Consider the following 24,187-nt stretch of genomic DNA (forward strand, 5'->3'; position numbering starts at 1 on the left):
TGGGAAGGCTGTGCAGTGTGTTTTGATGATGTTAAAAAAAAGGCATGTTAATATTTTAATTTTAGAAAAGGTTTTAATCTGTATCATATGAACATTATAACCTAAAATGTCAGTCTGAAAATGAACCAGATATCTGGTGTTTATTCTGTAGCCCTTTATAAATAAAGTGACATCTTTTGCTGTACCACTTACTTATCTATTTCTTTTTTTAGAGGAGGATCTGTTAGGGATAAGGATTAATTTCAGTCCTACTTTCCCTCATAACTGCACCCTTGCCTTTTGTGGCTTTGGTTTCCTTTGGAGGTTGTTACGGTAGAATTGTCTACACTTTATGTTATATACTGTGTCTTTTTGGGGAATAATTTATGTGTCTTCTCACACCTGCAGGCTTACCTGCAGCAAGTTCAAGATCTGGTGATACTAGAAAGCATAATTCTGCAGACTTTAGGTAAGTTTATTTTCCTTTAAAACACTAAAGAAATATGTATGCAATATAATGTTTTTCTAATTTGCAAAATAGGAAACAGGAAGAATTTCTTGGGAAGGTTTTTGTACTTTGTAGAGATTGCTTAACCCTGCCACAGAGAGAATGAAGACACCACTGACCTTTGAGATAGCCATTAGCAGGTTTTTTTTGCTTGTTTTTATTCTAGGATTCATGATTTGCTTGATAAGATTTGGGAGTTTTTAACTTTCTGATAAATAATGGCAGAAACTATCTAAATAACTTTTTTCCTTCCAGGAGTTTTCATAGTCTGTCCTTATATTTAGATAATTTTAAAATTGGTAATTAGCGTTCAAAACAGTAGAGTGGAGATGGAGGAATTCAAGCTAAATTGAATTGATGGGCTAAATAACTGATGATGTTCTGTTATTATCTATTATTATTTTCATCAGACTGCCTTTAAAAGCTTAGCAAATATGGAAAATAAAGATTTTCTAGTTCTTTTGGGCTCTCATTTGTCTCTTTAGACAGAGTATTTCATGAGTCATGTTGGAAAGTTGCTGATCAGCCTGTATTTTTTGCATATACACCTATACACACAATGAATTCTTCAAAGTTTATCTCTGAAATTAGTTTCTGCTAATTTTTACTTTAAATTAGTTATATTCAAGGTAACCATACTTTAAGGGACAATGATGTTTTTCTGCTGGGATACATTTTAATATTTTACTGTGAAAATCTGTAAAATCTAACTTGTGAGAATCAGTTGTGCTTTTAGAATAATTTGCATCAAGTAAATTTTGCAATAGAATTTTCTTCTTTTTTTTAGTCAGTTTGCCTCAGACTTTATTTTTAGTTTTTGGGCGTGCTGCACATAGCTTGTGGGGTCTTAGTTGCCTGACAGGGATTGAACCCCGGCTCTTGGCAGTGCAAGTGTGGAGTCCTAACCACTGGACCGCCGGGGAATTGCCTAGAATTTCTTTACTCGTACTAGATAATTTTATTTACATACACAAAAAGAAATTTCTTCGAAAATTTTTATAGACATACTACATTTTGGTTAAGATCATTTAGAGTTAGATAAAATGATTGGTACTTAATGATGATTGAGACGATGAAAAGGAAGAAGACTAAGGTAAGAGAGGAGTAGGTTTTAAAAATATTTTCTAAAGGTTAAGCTTTCACAAATAATCATTATGTAACTGCTTCTTTTCCAATCATATATTCTGTTGTCCCTAAGAACATGCTTTGTATTCAGATGTTATTGATAGTTCAGGGATCTTGAGACTCTATTAACTTCATTATCTGAGTGGTGCCTTTGAAGATAATCTTAAGAGTGTGCTGCATACTTTATGTGACTCTCAGCCTCTCAATAGGCAGTTTTGGGACCAGAAAATGAGAGAAGCTTTCAATGATGACTCAGATAAAAGCAGTATAAAATATTTTGAGTATCTTTAGGTTTTTTAACCAGTTACTTTTTTTTAGGCTTTGAACTAACAATTGATCACCCACATACACATGTGGTAAAGTGCACTCAGCTTGTTCGAGGTAAGGAATCCCAATCCCAACCTGAGATGCTATCCTAAATTGTTTTACCATTTAGATGCTAAGATTTATTGTGGGTTAATACATAATACAGCTGCTTTGGCCAAAATTTAAATTAAAAAACCTACCTGGCTTTTAAATTTCAAAGTGAGTGGTTGGAGCTTTTCTCTTGAGTTCTTGTAGTGTTTTTAGGTGATCTCCAGATAAAGTGAGTGAGTTTCTTGTTTGTCAAAGCTGGAGGCAGATTTTGAAAAGTCACTAAAATCAAAGTATCCAATAGCAGTTTTAAGGATGTCTTGGGAATGAAAGGTGAAGTCTCTCAGTCGTGTCTGACTCTTTTTGACCCCGTGGACTGTAGCCTACCAGGCTCCTCTGTCCATGGGATTTTCTAGGCAAGAGTACTGGAGTGGGTTGCCATTGCCTTCTCCAGGGGATCTTCCCAACCCAGGTCTCCCATGTTGTAGGCAGATGCTTTATGGTCTGAGCCACCAGGGAAGTGATCTTAATTTGATTCTAGGGTTGATTGTCCTGGACACTGTTAAAGGCTACCCAGAAGGCCATGTAGAATTGATTTGAACTTACTTTCATCATTGTTAATTCATTGGCAGACTTGCTTTTTATTCTAATTTAACTTTAGTAGCCATGATTGCATTAAACCTAGTTCTTCTTTTTATTCAAATAGTAATATCAAGAAAGAAAATCTAGATACCATTGTGCATTTAAACGTAATTTCTTGTTTTGCAGATTTTCACTAATAATTGGCCTTATCATGTATTTCATCTGAAAATTCAAGTTTTTTGAGTTCTTTATATTTTGAGAGCATAAAAGGTTTACATTGAGCAAACATAGTGTTAAACAGAAATGGGTTAAATATGTTAATATTTCATCTAAGGAAGATTAAAATTTACTTTGTCACCCAGACAAATTTTTTTGAAGGAGGAATTTTTTTATTGTAATATGCTTAAATAATTTATGTCATTTGCTGATTTTTTCCAAATATATAAAGGTCTTCTGATCTTGCCTCCAGATTAGTTCATCCCCTAGCTTAGAATTTCTTAGTTCTTAGTGGACTCTTGTATCAGGATCTCTGAGTTACTTGTTAAAAATGCTCATTGTTACTACATCCTTCTCCAAAAGTGTTGAGTTAGACTCTAGGGAGGATGCCCAGGAATTGGATTTTAAATATCTAATCCTTATACCTGGTGTGCAGAATAAAGCTTAAGTCCCTAAGTCTGGAAGCAGCATAATTGTTACTGTAGTTAAAAATCACTTAAACTGTTTCATTTGACAGTGGAATGTAAGCATCAGGTGGTCAGAGACCATGTCTGTCTCATTTGCCATTGTATTCTCTGCCTTGCAAATAGTAAATGCTTACTAAATAATTATTGAGAATGAATGGAACTAATAATCTCCCCCCCCCCTTTTTTTTTTTAGCAAGCAAGGACTTAGCACAAACTTCTTACTTCATGGCAACCAACAGGTTTATATTTTAATATTTTTCTCTTCTCTTTTTGGGATAGTAGTTTACTTGGGTTGGAATTGTCACTTTTTGTTGGGTATATGGAAAGATGATAGGTCTGGCACTTAGTAAACTAGGAGCCAAAGATCTAGTCAAGGATCTCTGATATTAATAGACTGTGTTATAGACAAGTCCATGGTAAATGTTGATTTTTCTGCACAGTTGTCATGCGTGCCTTAAAATTTCCATGCTGCTTTTTAAATTTGTTAAGGTGATAAAATATTTTTGTTGCTGATTGATAGCCAATTTAATTCTGCATTTGTTACTTTGCATTTAAATATCCAAGAGCATAGTTTTGAAAGTTTATTTAAACTTGGATTTCATTGCCAGTTGGTGACTAAAATGTAGTTTGGAGGATTCTGCTGTAATTGTGGTATTTTAAAAGGTACTTTTTGTCTTCACTCACTCCCAGATAAATGGGCACATATATGTGCTAAGAGTTGTGATACTTTTTCTTTCTTGTTCCCTTTTTAAAGAAAAAAATTAACACATAACTTGTATTACCAAATGATTTGCACATTCTCATCTCCAATCTACTATGTAGTTCTTGGAAACCAAAGATACTCCTAATGACCGTCAAGGCTAAGCAGTTCATTTTTATAGCCTGATGGGAGAGATTTTAAAAATAAACTATCAAGTATATTCACACTTGAGAGAGTGATTATCTATTCATTATTTAAAAGAGACCAGACCTATGACTGGCAAGAAATAAGATAATTTTTAGGATAGTTCCTTAAGTATTTGATTTAGGGATTGTACATCTTAAAAATGTTAAAATTTTTCTTATGTTCTGACCTTATTCTTAGGATGATTAATCCTTATTTAAAAAAACTTGAGTACTCAGTCTTTTATTTTTGTTTTTATTTTTTCCGGTCCTTCATCAGTGTGTGGATTAAATGATGTATAGTCAAAAAAATTAGACAAGTTGTTACCTGAGCAGATGGGTTAATGGAAGGATTGGGTTGGGTGTTGGATCAGAGCACTGGCTATTTCTTGCCTTTCTTGCTCTCCAGTGTTTTTTTCTTTTTCTTTTTTTTACTTTTTTTTTTTTTTAATAATGGAGAGTTTTTTAACTTTGGGTTCAGAATTGAGAGCTCATGACACTCTCTTGTTTCCTTCCCTCTGATGTCAGCCTGCATTTGACCACATTTAGCCTGCAGTACACACCTCCTGTGGTGGCCTGTGTCTGCATTCATCTGGCTTGCAAGTGGTCCAACTGGGAGATCCCAGTCTCAACTGATGGGAAGCACTGGTGGGAGTATGTTGACGCCACTGTGACCTTGGAACTTTTAGATGGTAAGTTTTAGAGGAAGGGACCTTGAAAAGCACTTGCTCTTGATCTGTCACATACCTGGCCAAAGGTGACTTGATTTCAGATGAATACAGTTAGTTGAGGTTATCCTTGTTTCATTACTTCTGCCTCTCTGAGTTTTTCTTAAATGTTCTAATTTCATTTGTAGAACTGACACATGAATTTCTACAGATTCTGGAGAAAACCCCCAACAGGCTCAAACGAATTTGGAATTGGAGGGTAAGAATTATTGCTGTCACTTTCTTTTGACTGTACCAGTGAGATACCAGATACGGATATGTACCCTAGGTTTGGAATTTCCACTTTTTATAGTTATGCAACAGTTATGATTTCAACTTCATAGCTGGGATACTGGCTCAGAAATCCATTGATGTAGGTAACAGCAGGATTTATTTTGTGTTTTGCAACTCTTCGTGGTTTAGTCATTTGGTCAGCAACGTTGGTTGAGTATTTTTTTGTGTGTAGAGAGTGGGAAGGGGGAAAATTTGGCTTTTCGGAGACATAGAATGTTGGCTTCTTATATAGGAAAGATACAGAGTTAGGAGGTTAGAGCTGGTATTGTAATTTTATCTTTGACATTACTTGCTTTTAAATGGATTTTCGAATTTTGTTTTTATATAGATCACAGTTCAAAGTTATGTTTCAAGTATTCTTGAAAGTCTTATTTATGATTAACGAAATAATTCTCTCTTTTTTTTTTTCAGTGTCAGAAAACTTAAAAGTATTCCTTGCATTTCTGAGAATTCTAGACTGAGGATGCTTAATTTTCTTAATTTTCTTTCTCCTAAGTTGAGTTATAGAAAATGAGTTTGCCTAGGGTTCAAAGGAGATTTGAGAGGACACAAGTCTTATCCTTTACTTTTGTGTAAAACTTTACCAAAATTTCTAGAGTTCTAGACTAACTGTAATCGTAAGATAAGGATGTTCATGAATGAATACAACTTCATTATTTTTATTGCCTTGTAGCGGGATCTTAGTTTCGTGTGTGTGTATATGTGTGTCTGTGTATGTGTGTGTGTGATCAGTTGTTTCTGACTCTTTGCGACCCCATGGACTGTAGCCCACCAGCCTCCTCTGTCCATGGAATTTTCCAGGCAAGAATACTGGTGTGGGTTGCCATTTCCTCCTCCAGGGGATCTTCCCAACCCTGGGACTGAACCCACGTCTCTTGCGTCTCCTGCAGTAGAAGGTGGATTCTTGACCACTGCACCAGTTGGGAAGCCCCTAGTTTCATGACCAGGGTTAGAACCTGGGACCCTGGCAGTGGTAGCACCGAGTCCTAATCACTGGACTACCAGAGGATTCCCACAATATTATGTTTCACTGTAGGTACTATGTTGTACAGAGGATCTCTCGGGTATATTCATCTTATGTAACTGAAACTTTTTGCCCTTTGACTAACATGTCCTTGTTTCCTCCTTCCCTCAGTCTCTGGAAACCACTATTCTACTCTCTACAAGTTTGACTATTTTAGATTCCTTACATAAGTAAGATCACATAGTACTTGTCTTTCTGTGTCTGGCTTGTTTTACTTAGCAAAAGGTCCTCCAGGTTCATTTATGTTTGTTGCAAATGGCAGAATTTCCCTCTTTTTAAAATTTTTAAAAAATTTTAAATTGTGGTAAAATACAAATAACATAAAATTGACTCTCTTAGCCATTTTTAAGTATACAGGTATTACATGGATTTATACTGTACTCCAGTGTTCTTGCCTGGAGAAACCCAGGGACGGGGGAGCCAGATGGGCTGCCGTCTATGGAGTTGCACAGAGTTGGACACGACTGATGTGACTTAGCAGCAGCAGCATACTGTTCTGCAGTCATTATTACCATCTATCCCCATAACTTTTCATTTTATAAAACTAAAACTCTATAAACGTTAAACAATGACTGTCTATTCCCTGACTCTGGCAGCCACGATTATATTTCATTATTTAGACTATTGTTAGTACCTGTAAACCTCATGTAAGTGGAATCATACATTATTTGTTTTTTTGTGAATGACTTATTTCAATTAGCACATCCTCAAGGTTTGTCTATGTTGTAGCATATGGTAGAATTTTAATTGTTCTCTTAAAAGGCTGAATAATCTTTTGTGTGTTTGTACCACATTTTATTTATCCATTCTTCCATCGATAGACATTTGGTTTGTGTCTGCATTTTACCTTTTGTATGTAATGCTGCAATGAATATTGGTGTATAGTATCTCTTTTGAGACCCTGCTTTCTATTCTTCTGGGTATATACCCAGAAGTGGAATTGCTGGGTCATATGCTAGTTCTATTTTTATTTTGTTGAGGAACTGTTTTCCATACTGGTGTACCATTTTACATTCCTACCAAACAGTTCACAGAGTTCCAATTTCTTTATATCTTTGTTAACACTTGCTGTTAATTTTTTTTTTGGCAGTAGCTGTCTAAAGGATGTGAAGTGGTCTTTGATTTGCAGTTCCCTAATAATTAGTGATGTTAAGCATTTTTCATATTCTTATTGGCCATTTGTGTATCTTCTTTGGAGAAATGTCTACTCCAGTCCTTTGTCCATTTTCAGATTGGGTTGTTTGGTTTTTGTTGTTGAGTTTTAGGAGTTCTTTGCACATTCTGGATACTAATCCCTCATCAGATATATAATTTACAAATATTTTCTCCTATGTGTGTTGCCTTTTACTCCAGATAGTGGCTTTTGATGCACAAAATTTAAATATTCCCATGGAGTTCTTTTTGGGGAGGGGTGTGGTCACCTGGCCTTTTCTATCATATCTAAGAAGTCATTGCTAAATGCAATGTTGTGAACCTTTTATTCTTTGCTTTCTTCTAAGAGTTGAATATATGTATTTTTAATTGGAGGATAATTGCTTTACAGTGTTGTGTTGGTTTCTGCCTTACAATAAGTGAACCAGCCATTGTTGTTCAGTTACAAAGTCATGTCTGACTCTTTGCAACCCCACGGACTGCAGCATGCCAGGCTTCCTTGTCCTTCACTATCTCCTGGAGTTTGCTCAAACTTGTGTCCGTTCATGCCATCCAGCCATCTCATCCTCTGTCGTCCCCTTGTGCCTTCAATCTTTCCTAGCATTGGTCTTTTCCTTTGAGTTGGCTATTTGCATCAGGTGGCTAAAGTTTTGGAGCTTCAGCATCAGCATCAGTCCTTCTAATGTATATTCAGGGTTGATTTTCTTTAGGATTGACAGCTTTGATCTCCTTGCCGTCCAAGGGACTCTGAAGAATCTTCTGTAGTACCACAATTCAAAAGCATCAATTCTTTGGTACTCAGCCTTCTTTATGGTCCAACTCTCAGATCTGTACCTGACTACTGGGAAAACCATAGCTTTGACTATACAGACCTTTGTTGACAAAGTGATGTCTCTTCTTTTTAATACACTATCTAGGTTTGTCCATAGCTTTTTTCCAAGGAGCCAAGCATCTTTTAATTTCATGGCTACAGTCACCAACTGCAGTGATATTGGAGCCCAAGAAAATAAAATCTGTCACTGTTTCTACGTGGTAATGTATATATTTCAGTGCTACTCTCAATTCATCCTACCTTCTCCTTCCCCCACAAGGGGAAGTTCTCTGTGTTCACAAGTCTGTACTCTGTGTCTGTTCCTGCCCTGGAAATAGGATCATCAATACTATTTTTCTAGATTCCATACATATGCGTTCATATATGATATTTGTTTTTCTCTTTCTGACTTATTCTGTATAACAGGTTCTACGTTCATCTACCACAGTTTAACTGCCTCCAGTTCATTCCTTTTTGTGGCTAAGTAACATTCCATTGTATATAGGTATCACAATTTCTTTTATCCATTCATCTGTCGATGGACACCTAGGTTGCTTCCATGTCCTGGATATTGTAAATAAATAGTGCTGCATTGAACATTGGGGTACATACGTCTTTTAGGATTATGGTTTTCTGAGGTATATGAGTTTTACTGTTTTGGATCTCAGTTTGGATCCTTTATCTGTGTTAATTTTTGTATATGGTATTAGGTAAGGGTCCAGTCTCATTCTTTTGCATGTGGATGTGTAGTTTTCCTAGCACCATTTGTTGAAAAAACTGTCCTTTCCCCATTGAATGGTCTTGGCACCCTCGTCAAAAATCATTTGACCATGTATGACAACGTTTTTTCTGGACTTCTGTTTCATTCATCTATATGTCATTACCCCACTGTTCTGATTACTGTGGCTTTGTAGTAAGTTTGGGAATCAGGAAGTGTGAGTCTTCCTGCTTGGTTTTTCATTTTTGAGATTGTTTTGTCTATTCAGGGTCCTTTGAGATTCCATATAAATTATAGGATGGATTTTTTATTTCTGCAAAAAATGTCGTTGGAATTTTGATAGTGATTGCAGAAGTCTATACATTGCTTTGAGTATGCACATTTTAACAATATTAATGTTTGAGTTAATGTTTGGATCGAGTACACCGGATGAGTTTCTGGTTATGTTTTCCATAATACCTTTCACCAGTGTTCTGCAGTTGTCACTGTGCAAGTCTTTGTGTGTTAGTCACTGAGTCGTGTCTGACTCTTTGTGACCCCATGGATTGTACAGCCCACCAGCCTCTTCTGTCCATGGGATTTTCCAGTCAAGGATACTGGAATGGGTTGCCATTTCTTTCTCCAGGGGATCTTCCCAACCCAGGGATTGAACCCGGGTCTCCTGCATTGCAGTCAGATGCTTTACCGTCTGAGCTACTAGGGAAGCCCATGCAAATTTTTACTTGGTAATTTCTAAGTATTCTTTTTGATGCTGTTGTAAATGGGATTGTTTTCATATAATTTCCTTTTCAGATTGTTTACTGTTCATTCAGGGAATTGTAACTGAATTTTATTTATCTTGCTACTTTGCCTAATTCATTGATTAATTCTAATAAAATTATAGAAAATAATTTTTTGATGGAATCTTTGGGGTTTTCTGCATATAAGCTCATGTCATCTGCAGACCAGTAATATTACTTCTTCTTTTCCAATTTGATGCCTTTTCTTTCTTTGTCTTGCCTGATTGCTGTGGCTAGGACTTCCAGAAGTGTATTGAAAGTGAGCATCCTTTCCTTATTCTTGATATTAAGGAAAGTTTTCAGACTTTAACCATTGAATATGATATTCACTGGGGTTTTTATATATGGCTTTTATTATGTTTAGATAGTTTGCTTATATCCCTAGTTTGTTGAGTATTTTTATGTTGAAAATGTGTTGAATTTTGTCAAATGCTTTTTCTTCATGAATTGAGACGATCATGTATTGTTTTTTTTCCCCCTTCATTCTGCTTATGTGATGTGCTTGTGTACGTGCTCAGTCGTGTCTCACTTTTTGTGACATAGCATATCAATTGATTTCCGTATGTTGAACTGTCTTTATATTCCAGGAATAAATCCCACTTGGTCATGATATGTAGTTTTTAAAATAGGCTGTCAAATTCATTTTGCTAGTATTTCGTTGAAGATTTTTTATCTATGTTTTTAAGGGATATTGGCCTGTAGTTTTCCCTTCTTACAGTGTTTTAGTCTGATTTTGGTTATCAGGGTGGTGCTCACCTCATAGAATGAGTTGGGAAGTATTCGTCCTCTTATTTTTTGGAGTGTTTGAAAAGGATTGGTGTTCCTTCTTGTGGTGGCTTCTCTTGTCACGGAGCACGGGCTCTACGTGTGCAGGCTTCAGGAATTGGAACTCACAGGCTGAGTAGTTACAGGTCAAGGGCTCTAGAGCCCGATCAGTAGTTGTTGTGCATGGGCTTAATCCCATGTCATGTGGGATCTTTCTGGACCAGGGACTGAACCTGTGTCCCCTACATTGACAGGCAGATTCTTAACTACGTGACCACCGGGGAAGTCCCCAAATTTTATTTTGATTTTTCTCTATTTTTCTTTTCTCCATTTTATTCTCTGCTCTAATCTTTATTGCATCTTTCTCTCTGCTACCTTTGTTCTTTTTCTAGTTCCTTAAATTGTAAGTTTGTTATTTTGAGATGTTTGTTGATTTGTTTTTGTGTTTCACAGCTTGTGGGATTTTAGTTTCCTGATTTTAGTGTGTTTATATCTGTAAATTTCTCCCTTAGCACCACTTTTGCTACATCCCTTAAGTTTTGAAATGTTGTACTTTTGTTTTCCTTTTTCTCTTAAGTATTTTCTCATTTCCCTTTTGATTTCTTTGATCCATTGTGATTTTTTCCCCCCAGTTTTCACTAACTTTTATCTCATTTTGATTTTTAGTATGATATGTGTCTTTTAAAATCTGTTGACTTAAGTTTGCGGCCTAACATATGGTCTGTCCTGGAAAATGTCTCATATGCACTTAAAGAATGTATGCTGCTCATTTGGGGAGAGTGTTCTGTATATGTTTGTTGGATCTAGTTAGTTTATTTAAGTCCTATTTCCTCATCCTCTTGTCTGATCTATCAATCATTGTGAAGGGGGTATTGAAGTCTTCAACTATTACTGTAAAGCTGTCTATTTTTCTTGAATTCTTTTAGGTTTTGGCCTCATATATTTTGATGGCCTGTCACTAGGTATGTAAATGTTTATAACTGGTGTGTCTTATTTCTGTACCTAGCCTTTTAACATATATAATGTCCCTTCTTTGTCTCTTAAAACCTTTTTTGATTTAAAGTCTATTTTGTCTGCTCTTAGAATAGCCATGCATGTTCTCATGGTTACTGTTTGCATTGTGTTTCTTTTTCCATCCTTTCATTTTGCTTGTTTGGGTCTTTGGATCTCAGTGGCATATAGATAACTGTAAGTTGGAGTTCGAGCATATGTTTTTACCCATTCTACAAATCTGTCTTTTCCTTAAGAGTTTAGTCCACTTACACTTAAAGTAATTAGAGATAAGGAAAGACTTACTTCTTTTACTTATGGTATTTTTTATATAGGCATACCTAGTTTTATTGCACTTCGCAGATAATTGCACTCTTTATAATGAAGGTTTGTGGCAATGAAAAGGTCTGTTTGTGCCATTTTCCCAACAGTATTTGCTCACTTTGTGTCTGTTACATTTTGGAAATTCCTGTTATGGTGATATGTAATAATATTACTACTACAACTCAAATGATGGTTAGCATTTTTTACCAATAAGGTATTTTAAATAAATGTATGTGTTTTGTTTTTTTTTGTTTTTTTTTTTTAAGAAATAATGCATTGCATATTTAATAAACAACATAAGGATAATTTTTATATGCACTGGGTATTGAGAAGTTTTTTGTGGCTTGCTTTATTGTGGTGGTGGTGGTTTAGTTGCTCAGTCTGTCTGACCCTTGCTACCCTGTGGACTATAGCCCACCAGGCTCCTCTGTCCATGGGATTTCCAGGCAAGAATACTGGAGTGGGTTGCCATTTCCTTCTCTTGGGTATCTTCCCAAGCTGGGGACTGAACCCGGGTCTCCTGTACTGCAGGCAGATTCTTTACCGACTGAGCTACCAGAGAATTCCCTGACTTTATTGTGATTAGCTTCATTGAGATGGTCTGAAACTGAACCCACAGCATCTCCACAAGTATGCCTGTGTGCCTTAGAGCTTTTTGTTCATTTCCTGCATTACTGTTTTTTGTACTTAGTTGATTTTTCATAGTGAAAAATGTTAAACTTTCTTGCTCGTTTTTTGTATTCTAGGCTGTTTTCTTTGAATTTATCATGGGATTATCTTTGACATCCTAAAGTTATAGTACTCTGATTTTTTTTTTCGTTTGGTTTCTCAGACTTGATATAATTTCCATTGTGCTGTCTTCAAGTTTGCTGATTTTTCTGCCTCATCTGTCTTTTAAATCCTCCAGTGCATTTTTCATTTCAGTTATTGTACTTTTCAGCTCCAAGATTTCTTTCTAGTTTCTTTAAACATTTTTATTTTCTTTTTAAATCTCTTTATCTCATTTTGTTAACATGTTGTTTTCTTAACTTTCAACTTCGTTTCCTTAAGTGTCTTTAAGGCAGTTATTTTAACATCTTTGCCTAGTAGATTTGCCATTGGGTCTTTTTCAGGACAGTTTCTGTTGATTTTTTTTTTTTTCCTTTCGAATGGGCTATACTTCTTGCTTCTTTATATGCCTTGTGATTTTTCGTTGTTGAAGATTGAATATTTGAATCTAATAACACGGTAACTCTGGAAATCAGATTCCCTCACTTTCCTGGGGTTTGTTATTTTTTATTTTTGTATATTTGGGCTGGTGGCTTGATTTTTCAGGGATATCTCTGTGCTGAAGATTAGCCTGATGTGTAAAATTATGGACTTCTCTTTTCTGAGCCTTCTCCTAGACATTTCTGTATATGTAGTTTTTAAATTTTCTACCATAATATCTGGCTCCCAAAGAGGGAAAAGGAAAAAATGAAGTGGGGGAGGAAAGGTGTTGGCCCTTTGTATCTGGGGAATTCACTTCAGCCAGAGGAGGAGGGGATCACAACAATGGAGGGAGGTGCAACAGTGGTCTCCTGCCTGTTTGTACCTCTGTGATTGAAAGCAACAGTCAGCGATCAGAGCACAGATCTCCAATATTTGCCAGTCAGGCTTCCCCAAGCTGTGAGAAAGGTACTATAGGAACAGATGCACAGCTACCTGGGGCTGAGAGCTGAAACTGAGGGAAATTAAACCCAATTATTTGTCCATGGCTTACTTACCCTGGAAATTACAAGCCTTCAGCAGACTGCAGTGTTCCAAAATAGTTATATCAAAAAGATCCTGCCTGTGAAGTTGTTGTTTAGGTGGGAGACAGATTCTTGGGGCTTCCTACTCTGCTGTCTTCACAGAATTGCCCTCCTCTTTTAAGGCTAAATGATACTTCATTGTATGTACAGGCCACATTTTTAAAATCCGTTCTTTTTTGTTGTTGGACACTTGGCTTGCTTTCATACCTTAGGTATTGTGCCTCTTTGCGATCTTGTGATTCTTGATTGAAGTTTAAAAAATTTTAAATCTCCTGATGGTAATAATTATCAGTCTCATGTTAGAGTAGCCTTCTGGTTATGGGCTAGCCCAATTCCCAATGCCACAGCAGACACAGTCTACTCATTTCAGTGTTTTTTTCCCATATGATGAATTACTTAAATTGAAAAAAATGCTATTTGCTTTATTCTAGGCATGGCAGGCTGACAGGAAAACAAAAGCAGATGACCGAGGAGCAGATGAAAACTCTTCGGAGCAGACAATCCTTAATATGATTTCCCAGAGCTCTTCAGATACAACTATCGCAGGTTTAATGAGCATGTCAGCTTCTTCTACCACAAGTGCAGTGCCTTCCCTTCCAGCCACTGAAGACTCAAAGAGCAACTTAAGCAACGTGGAGATGTTGTCAAGTGAGCGTTGGCTGTCCTCCCACCCTCCTTTCAAGGTAGAACCTGCTCAGGGTTATCGGAAGAGTGAGAATTTAGCACTTGTAGGAGCTGATCATTCCTTACAACAGGATGGTTCAAATGCATTTGTTTCCCAGAAACAGAATAGTAAGAGTGTGCCGTCAGCTAAAGTATCACTGAAAGAATACCGTGCAAAGCATGCAGAAGAGTTGGCTGCCCAGAAGAGGCAACTGGAGAACATGGAGGCCAATGTGAAGTCACAGTACGCGTATGCTGCCCAGAATCTTCTGTCTCACCATGATAGCCATTCTTCGGTCATTCTGAAAATGCCCATAGAGGGCTCAGAAAACCCTGAGCGGCCTTTTCTGGAAAAAACTGACAAAACAGCTCTCAAAATGAGAATCCCAATGACAGGTGGAGATAAAGCTGCCTCTATAAAACCAGAGGAGATAAAAATGCGCATTAAAGTTCACACTGCAGCTGATAAGCACAATTCTGTAGATGATAGTGTCACAAAGAACCGAGAGCACAAAGAAAAGCACAAAACTCACCCATCTAATCATCATCATCATCATAATCACCACTCACACAAACACTCTCACTCACAGCTTCCAGCTGGTACTGGGAACAAACGTCTGGGTGATCCAAAACATAGTAGCCAGACAAGCACCTTAGCACACAAACCCTACAGCTTGTCTAGCTCTTTCTCCTCTTCCAGTTCTTCTCGTAAAAGGCCCCTCCCTGAAGAGACTGGAGGGGTGGCGTATGATCATTCAACCAAGACCGCCAAGAGTGCTAAATCCTCTTCCATAAATTTCTCCTTCCCACCTCTTCCTACAATGGCCCAGTTGCCTGGGCATAGCTCAGACACAAGTGGCCTTCATTTTTCACAGCCCAGCTGTAAAACTCGAGTTCCTCACATGAAATTGGATAAAAGCTCCACTGGGGCCAATAGTCACAATACACCCCAGACCACAGACTATCAAGATACTGTGAATATGCTTAACTCCCTTCTCAATGCCCAGGGTGTTCAGCCCACTCAGCCCCCGGCGTTTGAATACGTTCATTCTTATGGAGAATATATGAATCCACGGGCTGGTGGAATGTCCTCCAGATCTGGCAACACAGACAAACCCCGGCCGCCACCTCTACCATCAGAACCTCCTCCACCGCTTCCACCCCTTCCCAAGTGAAAAAGAAGAAGAGAAAAAAGCTTCTTTAAAAACGCATTTGTTTTTAAACTACTGATTCTGGACTAAGAAAAGTACTTCTCATATGAAATATGTCACCCTTGTTGGACTAGGGAATAAATTAATATTGAGACATAGGTGGGAGGATGGTTGAGGGCCTTGGTTGTTAATGTCTCCTGCCTCAGAAATTTAACTATTTTATTATAGTTTTTACTGGTATTGGAGAGGTGAGAATGTGTTAAAGCTGTGAATGATTCAGAATACTTTCTCTCTTCTTGGCCTCTCCACCTCCTAATTAGGTTGATTAGAGTTGATATCTTCCCTCTTCTTGCCAGGACTGAAATATGGAGGGTTTGTTTTATCAAACAGTTGTGGATCCTTTTGGTGTTTAATATATAAGAAGAGAGGAAGTATTTAAACATCAAAATCTTTTAAGAGACTTTTAAAAAATAATTTAAAGAAAGTAAGTTATCTGTTTAGTTTTTTTTTTTTTATATAATTGGGGAAGGGGTAGGGATTTTGCTGTGTGTATGAGATGCACAGTAATGAGTCCTTCCGGGTGGGATTGGAGGGTTGGGGGTGTGTGTAGGTGGGTTGGGAAGATAGGATTTTGGCCATGAGTGCTGAGACAGGCTCTGGCCACTTGAAGTGTTTCGACCTGTAAGTGTGTATATAAGTGTGGGTATGTGTGATATTAAGTGTGTGTGTGTTTAAAAATCATGTTTTATCTTTCCCTCCCTGTCCTTCACCATTTCTACTTCTCGACAGTCTACTAGGGAGAACACGGTGTGGCCTTTTTGAGCATAAAGGGAGGAAGAGGCATATATTTGGTGTGATATTTTCCCCTATTCTTTATGTTGTAATTGAAGGTAGCCTTCTAAATTCTAGTTTGGGCAGGTGCCGCCAATAGTCTGATATTGGACTCTTATACAGACTTCCTTTTTTACCCTCTTTTTCCTTTTGATAGAGAACAAAGATGGGATTGAGGAAGAAGGCTGGAGAGCTAGGCTGGCTTCGGCCCTACAGAATTGTATTGTGTTTTTTTTCCCCCCATGTTGGGCTTTTGGAAAGTGTTCAAGTGAGAGCAGTCTCAGGGTCCCTGAATGGAAGTGGGGTGTGCTATCCTTTCAGTGAAGCCCAGACCATATGTGAGCATAGTTCTGGGAGAAGCCATGGAGCTAGAGGATACTGAAAACAATGAAAATTGTGATTGGGAATTTTTAGGACATTATATTTTAAATTATATTATGAATGTAAGACTTTCTGTATGTCTGAAGGGAAGCAGCTGCATCCTCAATTTTTGCAGTCTATATGACTTCAGAGATCGAAACTTACGAATTTAACAGTGCTGATGCCATGAGGGTGAGCAAGCCTAGCCTACAGATAACTGTTATGTTTAGATTGTCCATCTTTGGTGGCTTTAATTCTAGGCAGAAGTTCTTCTGGAGATTTCTAAAAGTCCTTTAGAAAAATGGATCAGGAGTCCTGTTCTTATGGGTACTTAATTGTCCCATATTTTAGGAGTGAATGTTTTTGTTGAAAGAAATCTTTCAGGGGGCTAGAAAGAATTCTAAGCCAAGTTGTCCAGCTGAAAATGCCACCAAGTCACAGATCATTTCATGTGATATTCTTCAGTCTTCATGGTGTTTTTTGCTATGGAAAAGGTGATGCAGTTTGAATTTGTCTTCTTGATTTTAATGCAGCTTTTTTCACACCAAATATTCTTTATGGATAAATTGAATTTTTTCATTGAAAGTCATAGGGAGATAGGAGTTTTGTGTGTGCTGCTGCTTGCCAGGAACAGGTTGGGGAGAAAACTGAGGCAGTTGGAATTGCTGATGCACTGGCCTAATACAGGAGGGAATTTGTACAATAAACCTTAACCGAAGATGAGTTAGTGTCCTTCGTCTCTGCATATTTTAACTGTCTAGAGTGCCTGCTATTGCTGTGTAAAGTGAGCTCTCTGCTGATCGATACACCAGTAATACTTTTGACTTGGAATGTCACTTTACTTTTACAGATGACATTTTCCTCTTTTTCCTTGATATTTTCTGTGTTATGTTTGGTAATTGGTAGATGCGTGATGTGTTTACTAAATTTAGGCTGTTCGTTTAGATTTTGTTTGGTGGAGTCAGCTTTCTTCCCTGACCTTTAAAGGTTATTTAGTTTGCTTTTGTATCTTTGTGGAAGTGATGATCACTGATTTGATTATGAAAATGTCTCTTACAGCTTTAAGTTTTTCTCATGAAATGTCACATATTTTCTAATCACATTCACTTCCTCACCACAGACATACATATCCACTTGGCCTCAGCAGTTCTTCATGGCAGTCTGTAGTTAGTTCCTTAGAACTTTGTCAGGAGTGACCTTGAAAAAAATGCTTACTAGAGCCTAAAAGCTGCTTTCTGCTGTATAGTCTGGCCTTTGCACTAGTAGATCATTGCTGATATAGGTCAGTTTAGAGACTTTTCTATATTAGTGCCTCCTGATACTGTTTTAAGATTCCTGCAGTGTCTGCTTTTGTATCTCTGCATATGTTATGAGCCTCCTTATGGGCTCTGCATGAAGTGTTTGCTGCATTGTCTTTGGGTTAGCAGATGTCCCTGTCAACTAGCATGCATGTTGTCCAAATTCCATAAACTTAGGCTTCATGAGGTTGTGTGGTTTCTAAACACTGTGTCGTCTTTTACCCTCACCACTTCAAAGGGTGAAAAACAGGATTTATACATCCAAAGTTAGTCTAGTAAACATGGCTTTCCCCCCCTCTTTTAACCTAGACTATCAAGGATAAGTGGTGATAAGCAGGCCTGGAGCCTCAAGTTCTATAAATCTCATTCCTGAAACTTTGCTTGAATCTCATGTTGGCAAAAACGATTATCTGTGAATTGTTCGTAGGACTTTTAATCAGATAACCTGTGTTGCTGTTTGCTTACCTTTAGTGAAGCATTAATCTAAAGCTACGTTGGTCTTCTGAAGTATCAGTTATGCTTTTGGGGTTTAGAAAATACATAGGAATTAGTCTGGTCTTTTTACTTGAATCAGTGTGTTTCCATATCTGAGACCCTCAGCTTCCCCCCCCCCCTTTTTTTTATGATTTTAGTGTTTTCATTTAATGTATCCTTTTACATAGTTCTGTATTATTGGCTTCACCAGTATTGATAGAAAAATTAAATCTCCAGGTGGAACAGCAATGGATTAGAATATAAAAATAAAATCCTGGTAACATCAGTGCTGGATTTACTTTCACCTCTGCTACCTAATTCCCCATATTGAAAATCCATTCCCCTCTTTGTTCCTGGACAAAAGCCGATTATAGTTGGATTCTAAACATACCTGTGTTTCCCACAGAAACAGGGGACTGTGGGAACTTGGGAACTGATTTAACTTTTAAAAGGATTATTCCTTTGTTGATAATTTGTTTTGATCTTAATGCCAGGGAAAAAGGATTCTCCAACATCTTTAAGTTGGAATATAAATGTTACTGTCTTGGGGTTGGGAGAATTTAAGCAGCCTATGCAACCCTTCACATGGTGAGAAGTAAGCCCTCTGCAGTCCCACTAAACGTTTAGTGACTGATGCCTCCCCAGATTTCTTGTGTTGCTGCTTGTCAACACCCAGCTTTTAACTGAGTATCTGTTCCTGGTGGTTTAAAGAATGTTCATGTTGTATCACACTGTCAGTTTTATCTCTCTATCCCTATGTGGGATAAAAAGCCTGGTACTATAATCCTGCCTGATAGAGTGGTCTTGAGTGAGAATTATTTTTAAGTGGGAGACCCTTCCATTTTAATGTCTCTAAAGGAATGTTTACTGAAAAGTGGTGTCTACTCTTCCTGTTTTTAAGTGTGTATTCATGGTGAATGAAAAGAGAAAGACTTGGGTTTTCTGTTGCCATATTAAGCATGGAGAGGGATGCTTGACAGCATGCTAATTGAAGCCAGAGCAAGTATGTCTCCATCAGGTTATCAGGAACTGTTCAGTTGAAAGCTGAGGCCTTAACTGATTAGTGGTTGATCACATTGGATTTGGTTACAAGATGGAAGTGCTGGCTGGGTTAAGCACACAAAAGAATGCAGCTGACTTGACTTAGTGTTAACTTAGGTTCTGGATTTGAAACTGACCACCTCCTCACCCTACTCCCCACACCTAAAACTTTTCTTATCAGACCAAAGAGCAAAGAAGGAAAAAAAAAAATGAAACACTTTACCAATCTGTGTCACTCAGGTACAATTTTGTGGTGATATTTTTGTCTTTTTTTTTTTTTGTATTACTCTTAAGAGTCCTTTCTCAGCATATTATTCTGCTCTTGCCTCTGTCTTCCTCGGGGCACCTCAGTTCTGGATGCTACTCCTGGGATCTCTACTGTTGTTATGTGAATGGTAAGATGTAAGTGACCATTACAGTAAGGGCTCTTTGTAAAAAATTTTAAAAAATGTTTTTAAAAATTTAAAAAGTACATTGTATACATTTTATAGTCTGGCTATCAATTTGATATTTTGCTGTCAAGTATGTTTCTCAATCTGTATTTATCCATCCCATCAATAAATGTTAAACACTCATCTGATGATCATTTATGTGTGCTGAGTCTTCAAGTTAGTCTTTAACTGTCATTTCATTGATACGATAGTAGTTGTCTTAGTTTTGGTAGTATAGTATGTACTTTCTTACTGCACAGGATCCTGTGGGAATTGAGTTCAGTGGGAATACCTAAGATTTGATCATCACAGTGAAGCTGACAGTGTAAGTATGATGTGGCTGAGCGGAGAAACCCCTCATTCTACACTGTCACATGGGTACCTGGAAGGATGCCTGGCACACAGAGAAACAGACAGCTCTAACAGAAGATAGCAACATGTACTGCTTATCTAGTGAGTGCTCTCAGTGATTCATACTTGTATATTTGGTTCTTTGAAAAAATCTGAAATGTTGGTATAGACAGCAGTGCTTTTATAAGAAAAAAGTTAATAGCCTCTAATAGTGAATACTCACCCTTTTCCTGGGAAATAAAATCACATATACAAGGTAATTCTTGTAAATTACACATTTAAATGGAAAGAATTTTTATGCTATAATGATTAAATTATTTTTTAAAAAGTTAGGAGTAGCTATAGTTTAAAAGCCCTAAAAGGAAAGAAAGATAAATTTAACAGTGTTAAACACTTCTGAAAAAAAAATCGAGTTCTGTGCATTTCTTCTTCCATTTTCTGAAATACTACAAGAACATTTTTGTTGGCAGTGCCCCTCCTGAAACTTGAGTGATAAAGTTGCTGATATTTTAGGAATATTGGTCTGACTTAAATGGAAGAATAGAGAAGTACTAAATGAACAGTGTGAGAATGGATGATATAAATTTATTACAAAGTCATACATTTAGTGATTTGCTTTTGTTAAAAGAGGTATCAACTGTATCATTGTTGGGAATAGGTGAGGTATAAATCAATACAAACTTCCAAACAGCTGGATCCCTAGTTACAGAGGTTTGTTTAACTGGCATAGCGTTACATTTCATCTTACCATCAGTGCCTAAAGCATCCCGGTCTCTGACAGTTTTGAAAACCAGTAAGATTGGCTTGATCTCTATCATTCAACATTCTGTAGAAAGTTTGAAGCCCTCTCTATGACTTCTGTGGATTCCCTTAGAGGCTTGTATTTATTGTAATCTCTAGCTCTGGGGCCTACTTCTGTTGAATTCATTCAGTTTGTGGATTTTCACTTGTCTTGTGCTACCTTTTTTGCACTGTGGAATCTTAACCCCTTTTCTTGATTCACGTAACACTCAAAACCAAAGAACCCTAGTCATGAAAACAAGTTAAAACTGAAAGCTAGATACATCTTTTCTGGAAAGTAGTTTTAGGCACTCCCTTGCCTTTCATTTATTCCTTAGTTAGAATATAGTATTTACTAAGTACTATATACCATTTACTGATGGCAGTAAACAAGCATCTTGGCCTCATACAACTTACATTCTAGTTGTAGAAGAGACAAAACATGCTAGATGATAAGTACTTTGGAGAATGTAAAGCAGGGAAGGAGAGGGATTTCGTGTGTGTGTGTAAGATTGTTGAAATTACAGTTCATCAAAGACCTGAAAGAGGTGAGAGAGCAAGCCATGGGAATATTTGTGAGTAAGATGATTCTAGGTTGCCAAGTTTGTGAGGTGAGAAGATACTGGCATGTTTGAGAAAGAGCAAAGAGGCCAGTGGGGCTAGTTACAGAATTGACTGAGGAAGATGGTAAGTAGTAGGATAATGTGGTTATAGAAGCAGCAGAAGGCTAGATAAAGTAGGGGCTTGTAAGCCATTATAAAGACAGTGAAATGGAGCACCAGTGACAAGTGTTGAGAAGTGACATGATCTAGCTTGGGGTTTAAAATATTCATTTGGTGGGGAATTCCCTGGTGGTGCAATGGTTAGGATTTTCACTGCCGAGGGTCCAGGTTCAATCTCAGGTCAGGGAACTAAGATTGCGAGCTGCTGGAAGCTGTGAGGCATAGACCCCCACTCCACCCCCCAAAATATTCATTTGGCTGCTGTGTTGAAAGTGGACTACAGGAAGTCAAAGGTAAGGACACAGTAATTAAGCTACCAGATAAAATTGGCTTGGACCAGGTTATAAGTGCTGAAGGTAACAAGAAGTACATATTTTGAAGTTGGAGCTGGTAGGATCTGCTGTATGGAGAAGGAAATGGCAACCCACTCCACTGTTCTTGCCTGGAGAATCCCAGGGACGGGGGAGCCTGGTGGGCTGCCCAGTGACTCTGTGCTGGGGTTGCACAGAGTCGAACACGACTGAAGTGACATCAGGATCTGCTGTAAGGTTCGAAGAGAAATCAAGGATGACTCCCAGTGTTTGGCCTGATAAGCTGGAAGGAAAATAGATGAAGATGACTATAGAAAGTACAGGATTTTAGCATTCATTTATCCCCCTCCCCCTCCAACACTCACTTCCTGTAGGACTAGCCCCCCAAACTCCAAAATTAAAAATGTCCTTCAATTCATCTTTCCTAACCTCTACGAACAGCCTCAGGTCTGCTTTAACCTGTTCAGTAGCTAACAAAGTGTTCCTCGGATTAAAAACAGCCATCTACTTTGATAAAAAGCAGAAAGAATTTGCCAGTATCTTGACCGTTTAATAATCTCTACCTCTCCTCAACTTAGAAGTGGTTCTAAATAGCATTTTTTGTCTTCTCAAGCTTAGCAGGATTTCACAGCCCCCCCCAGCCCCACCCCCCCACCCCCACCCCCCCCCCCCCCCCCCCCCGCAACTAAGGCCTTCTCTAGACTCCCTAATTAAAGCCTTTGTTGCATCTCTACCTAGTCCCTAATGCCTCTTTACATTGTTCCCTCTAGTAGTTTTAATTTTCCTTTTTGATATCACTGCATTTGGTTGAAGATTGCCGTGTTTTCTGTAATGTGACTGCCTCCCCTAGTTTTGAGTTATAGGATGTTTATAACAAATCTCGCTACATCTGAGGGTTGGAATGTTTGCTTATGTATGTAACACAGTTGCTATTTAATGGTTGTATTGCATCCACAATTCTAAACTACTCTAGAATGTGTACTCCAGAGGAGCAGAGTTATCATTCTCATTCTCTGAAAATGCCTTATAGGATTGCCCTCATCTTTGGGAAAAGGCACCTGTAAGCCTTCCTTTCCCCATTTTGGTTTTAATCACTTCTTGTGCCTAAACTGCTGTTCTGGAGCTTTGTACATTGTCTACCATGCTCACCGGCTTATTGGTAGTGGAGAAATAGCTAACTTAAATGAAACTGACAGCAGATACGAGAGTTTGGGAAGGTTGGGATGCAAAAAAGATCAAGGGTTATGGAGAGCCACTCCAGTACTCTTGCTTGGAAAATCCCATGGGCGGAGGAGCCTGGTGGGCTGCAGTCCATGGGGTCGCTAAGAGTCAGACACGACTGAGTGACTTCACTTTCACCTTTCACTTTTCATGCATTGGAGAAGGAAATGGCAACCCACTCCGGTGTTCTTGCCTGGAGAATCCCAGGGATGGCTGAGCCTGGCGGGCTGCCGTCTATGGGGTCGCACAGAGTCGGACACTGACTGAAGAGACTTAGCAGCAGCAGCAGCAGCAGCAGCAGCAGCAGCATGTCTACCAAAGTCCTGGTGAGATGAAATGCTTTTAACTAAAAAATCCTTAAAGGATTATAAGATTGGGATTTATCTGCCATTCTATGTACCTGAGTTATTTAGCATGGAATTGTAGAATATTTTAGAGAAGCAAGGCCTCAACTAGAACTCATTTACTCAATTTTCTCAGAACTCAATTTTCTGAGTCCAAAAAGTGAAAAAAAGTGAAAGTGACTCCCTCAGTCGTGTCAGACTCTTTGAGACCCCATGGTCTACAGCCTACCAGGCTCCTCTGTCCATGGAATTTTCCAGGCAAGAATACTGGAGTGGATTGCCATTCCTTCTCCAGGGGATCTTCCCGACCCAAGGATCCAACCCGGGCCTCCTGCATTGCTGGCAGACACTTTTACCATCTGAGCCATCTGGGAAGCCCTCTCAGTCCAATGCACTTCACTATAGAAGAGAGAAGAAAGGGATAAAGAATAAGTGTTAGTCACTCAGTCGTGTGCCACTCTTTGCTACCCCTCTCCGCCAGGCTCCTCTTGTCCATGGGATTCTCCAGGCAAGAATACTGAAGTGGCTTGGCTTTCCCTTCTCCAGAGGATCTTCCGGACCCAGGGATAGAATCCGGATATCCTGCACTTAAAGTGGATTCTCTACCGTCTGAGCCACTGGGGAAACTCAGAATAAGGGCTGGGTTCAAATTCACCTCCTCGCCCTATTTACTAGATATGGGCCCGTTCTATTCATAGTTTCTACTTCTTAGGGTTCTGAAAATTAAAAGTTTGTATGTGTAATTTCCCAGGCTCAGTAA

General features: G+C 38.2%; 1 protein-coding gene across 4 annotated transcripts in view; it reads left to right on the forward strand.

Annotated features, from left to right (window-relative positions):
- CCNT1 (cyclin T1) overlaps positions 1-19,853 on the forward strand; it is a 40,683-nt gene extending 20,830 nt beyond the window's left edge. The window contains exons 3-8 of one of the 4 annotated variants that reach the window (XM_059886142.1): positions 388-448; positions 1,931-1,993; positions 3,425-3,470; positions 4,642-4,805; positions 4,970-5,040; positions 13,881-19,853. In XM_059886142.1, coding sequence (XP_059742125.1) covers positions 388-448; positions 1,931-1,993; positions 3,425-3,470; positions 4,642-4,805; positions 4,970-5,040; positions 13,881-15,287 — 1,812 coding nt within the window. In that variant the 3' untranslated portion in view covers positions 15,288-19,853. 4 annotated transcript variants of the gene reach the window in all.
- Positions 19,854-24,187: the final 4,334 nt, after the last annotated feature.

The sequence above is a fragment of the Bos taurus genome, chromosome 5 (assembly GCF_002263795.3).
Source record: "Bos taurus isolate L1 Dominette 01449 registration number 42190680 breed Hereford chromosome 5, ARS-UCD2.0, whole genome shotgun sequence".
Classification (NCBI taxonomy): Eukaryota; Metazoa; Chordata; class Mammalia; order Artiodactyla; family Bovidae; genus Bos; species Bos taurus.